Source organism: Psammomys obesus, unplaced genomic scaffold, assembly GCF_907164565.1.
Source record: "Psammomys obesus unplaced genomic scaffold, mPsaObe1.curated_primary_1811, whole genome shotgun sequence".
Lineage (NCBI taxonomy): Eukaryota > Metazoa > Chordata > Mammalia > Rodentia > Muridae > Psammomys > Psammomys obesus.
In genome coordinates, this window is record NW_026592732.1 from 1,058,440 (window position 1) to 1,063,109 (window position 4,670).

General features: G+C 41.1%; 1 protein-coding gene across 1 annotated transcript in view; it reads right to left on the reverse strand.

The window, feature by feature from the left end:
* Positions 1-702: 702 nt before the first annotated feature.
* The window catches only part of Kbtbd3 (kelch repeat and BTB domain containing 3), a 23,451-nt gene continuing 19,483 nt past the window's right edge, over positions 703-4,670 (reverse strand). Inside the window, exon 3 of the mRNA XM_055615586.1 lies at positions 703-2,447. Coding sequence (XP_055471561.1) covers positions 845-2,447 — 1,603 coding nt within the window. The 3' untranslated portion in view covers positions 703-844. The remainder of the gene's footprint in view (positions 2,448-4,670) is intronic.

The window sequence follows — 4,670 nt, forward strand, 5'->3', positions numbered from 1 at the left end:
GTAAACATTTCCGTATCCTCTATGCTGGGGGAGCACGTGCCAACGAAACAGAAAAAGCATCTTAAAAGGACCATCACTCAGTGAGTTATATGTTAAGACAGCACTCAGGCTTGGTGCAATTTACAATGCTAATTAAACTTAAAAATGCAAATTTACCAAATTTGAACCAGAAAATGAACCAAGATGTTGCTAAAAGCTCAGTCTCAAAATGGCACTGAAAACAAACAGAACAAACAGAAGGAGCAATTTAAAAAGATGAACTGCGTTCGAGGGCGCCACAGCACACTCCCAGTAACAAACGGATCACACATACAGCTACACTGGTTTTAGCACACCGACCAGGATGGAAAAGTATATGCCCCAAGTTCCTGACCACACAAAGGTAAAGTCATTTAGCCAGCAAGCAGAAAATAGGGATTCAGCAATTCTTAGACCTACAGTGTTCAATGTGAGCTTCTCACCTATTCCTAATATCTTCACGTCACATCATGTGCAGTGTATAAGCCATTTTCACTCCTCAGTATTTTTCCTTCTACCTAGTATATCTGTGAACACTGATTTTCATTTCCATCCTTAAAAGTCAAAGGGCCAAAATCTACAATTTTTATTTATATAAGAAAATACTAAGTATTCTGGACTATTCAAGATAAAATTATATTCAATAAACTTTGGTAAAATGTATTTTATATTTTAAATTTCTGGGAACTATTTATTGACAACGTACATCTATAGACAATGTACATAGCTATTCTTCAATAGAAGGGATAATTTATTGTGTTAAGATATATACATACTTTTACCAATTCTCCAAGGCATTTCAGACCTACTCATGCAAATATTACTTTCAGAAATGATTAGTGAACCACGGGTCCCTGTATTTGTTGAACTGAATGACCTGGCAGTAAAACTCGGTTAAGGCTCTGGGCATTGGGGACACCTCCTCCCACTCTGACCTGCTGCTGTGGTAGACCTGCACCTCATCCGTGATCTCATCCGGCGCATAATCTCCCCCTAGGATGTAAATCCTATCCTCAATCCCAACTGCGCCTGCGTTAAAGCCTGCACACTCGAAAGAGCCCTCTCCTTTCCAGACACACGTGTCAGGGCAAAAGCTATACACCTTGTAGGTTGAGAGGTCACATATATACAGGGTGCAGTTTACTGGGACAGCTTTAATTAGCGTAGCGTGAAAAAACTGTCCAAACTCTGCTACGAGCTCGGACCACTGGTCAGTTGTAGCATGGTATTTAAAAAAGCAATCAAGCGATGGATTAAAGGCCTCTGCAATCTCTACCTCAGATCCGAGAACGTAAATGACATCTTGGCATGCACTGGCTTCTGGGTAATAGATGCCTCTGGGTAAAGGGCTAACCGATGTCCACTCTTTGGACAGCGGATCGTAAGATTCAACATCCAGGAGACTTTTAATGTCCTGGGCCCCTCGAGTCTTTCCACCTATAACGAACAATCGATTGAGCGCCATGACTGAGGTATGCATGGTTCTTGGAGTCTTCATGGTTGAAACCAAGAAAAACTCATTTTTAATTGGACAGTAGCACCAGGTCTGGTCAGTGGCGTCATGGTAAGACTCAGCAATATGAAGTCGGACCTTCCTACAGCACTTCCCTTTGCAACCCCCTGTCAAGAATATTTTCTCTCCATAGCTAGACAGACTAGACCCTGGCAAATCAACCAGATGTGACTGCGGCAAGATTTTCCACGAGTCAGTTTTAATATTATAGCAAAATGTATACTGATTTTCCCCATTTTCCTCTGTTTTATGGATAAATATATATTTTTCAGTTGTGGATGGTCGAGCATCAGGGAAAAGGCCACTAGAACCTTGCACACACTTGATGGCATCCACAATTGTGTCAAAACAGTTTGTGCTTCTGAGCAAACACTCCTCACGGAGCAGACAGTCCTGCAGCGTGTCCTCAGGCAACTGATGCAATCTCACTTTTGCCATCAAGTGAGGCAGGTGCCTTCGCCTGGCCTCTACGTTGTGTTTGATCCAGGTGAGGACGACCTTCAGGACCATTTCTTCTTCAGGGACATTTAACTCATCTGACTCCAGACACTTCTGCAGCACTCCAAAACTCATCTCTAAAAACTCCCTGGATTTAAACAACAAATGAAAGTGGCGCTGAGCGAAACATAAAGCCTGGCTGAACAAATGGGGAGAGCCGTAGCTGTCTGATAGACATAATAAATGTAAGCAGTTGGCAAGACTGATGCCTTTTATGAGGAAGTCGCTGCACGCTTTGGACAGGAAGGAAACCTGGAGAAAGGCTGACAGCTGGAAGAACATTTCCACGTTCTCAGCCGTTATTCTTGTTTTCCCGGTGTAGGCATAGTCAAGAAACGCCTTTACTGCTTTGGAGGACAAGTTAGTAATGGTAACACTTCCGTCATCTCTTTCTTTCATGTTAACTTCAAACATAGCCCTGAAAACAACAAACAAAGGAGACCAAGTAAACAAAAGTATTTATTCTGTAACTATTTGCAATACCACCATTCAGATACTTCTTGACCCTTTATTTCATTTTAAATACATTTATAAAATCACATTTAATGTCATCCTAATGAATTAATATTTAAAATAACTATAAGCTATAATACTTATCTGCTGATGTATAGCCTTCACAATATAACATATATAGTGTAGCTGAGGTATAATAGAAACAAAACGACTGTACAGTGGTTCAAATTTTAGATATTAGTTAGTTCTTATACATAACTCAGTTTTCTACAACGGCAAATTAATTATAGCCATGACAATAACTAAAATTTCCCCAATATATAATGTTCAAAGTCTTAGGCTTAAAAAATTTACAGGAAACACAGAATGTGAGAGGCCCACTGCCATCAATGATTTTGTATTCCTTTGTGGTGAAATCAAATCAGATTGATCTGAAAAAGGGACAAGGGAGGTAATATCCAAATAAGCCAGATAAACCTAAGTACGCCAAATTTACATTTTTCTGGTAACAACTACTGAGACACAGAGACTCTTCCCTAAACACGAGTAATTAGACCAGCTTGGAAATTAAAAGGCAAATCTAAAGGATTGGGACTATCCTGAACTCAGGAGAGACAAAAACATAGATTATTTGGAGGTGTGTAGTCAGGAAATAAAACGTATTTTACTGTTTATCCTGGTTTCCTAACAGTCTGCGTTTGAGCTGATGCTATCAATAATACTGTGCTGCTGGAAGAGAGAAAGACCCCAAGAGGATGATGTTTGAGTTCATGGTCTCTAGTTCCTGGAACAAGCTGGGGAAGACTTGAGGGGCGGCCTCGGGGAGGAGTGACGGCGGGGAAGATACGAGGCTTCAAGAGGGGCGCCGTTACCAGCCAGCTCTCTCGGGCGCTCTCGCCACCGTGCCTTTGCTCTGCCATCACGGACTTAACCTCCTCAAGCTGCCCAATGAGATACTTCCCTAAGTTGTTCTGGTCATGGTGTCTCACCACAGCATAGCAAAGGAACTGGCACAAACACTTGACACGCGATCCCTGTGAGTATCCACACACATGTCCTGGTGTGGGCGCTGACTTTTAGCTTGCAGTCTGTGCAGAGAGTGAATAAGTCCAGTGGTGAGCACAGGATCTACTTGAAGAGAATGGGGCCTCTACAAATAAATTAGGAAGAGAATGATAGAGAGCCTTTCCCCCAGGCTCCTCAATACTTCTTAACACAAAGCCAAATAAATGTAGTGACAACAATTATATGTGTGCTGTATTTAACACAAGGGCCTCCAACAGTGTAAGCAAGGTTCGAAATACTAACCTGTAACGATTTTACATATGTGTACTACACTTTTGGTTCAAGGCAGTGTTACATTCACGGCCCTGTCAGTCACTAGGGGCGCAGCTTCATCCGCTTACTGCCCACAAAACAGGCAGGAGGCTTTATCAACAACGAATACAGGAGGGTGTTCTGTAATGGTTACTGTCCTTTCCTATTTCCACTACTCATACACGGAGATAAAGAGCATGGCTAATGAATCTGAAAAATGAATTAAAATATTAATTTGAATTGTAACGGGAAGTTCTAAATGCATACTTTTATTTCAACTAAAGAATTATTTATGGGCTATAACTCAGGCTATATGCACGAGAAAATCACACTCAACAAAACTTTTTACAAAATAAATGGATTAAATGAGTTGTTCAGAAGAATAAATAATTTAATCAGTGCAAAGTATTAACTGTTATTTAAAAAAACAAAGGTTTCCCAATAGATAGTGCCCCCTCCCACATCTCTGTCTGTCTGTCTGTCTGTCTTCCCACATGTTAGGTTTTCATTTGCACAAGTATGTGCCTGATGCCTGTGAAGGACAGAAGAGGGAGTCAGATCCCCGGAACTAAGTTACAGATGGTTACAGATGCTGGGAATTGAGTCCAGGTCTCTGGAAGAGCAGCTGGTGCTCTTAACCACTGAGCAATTTCACCAGTCCCAGGATTCTATGTAGTTTTAACTTGATATCAGCTTCCACAGGCTTACAGAAGACACGTGTAAGATCAAGGTCCTGTGCTTTACTTACTCTCCTACTTATTTCTCAAGTGGTTGACATTTATCTCAGATTTGCCATGTAATCATACCTGGTTTCTGTAAGACATGCTCCTTGATTTGACATCTTAATCATGTTTTGCTACATAGTACATAC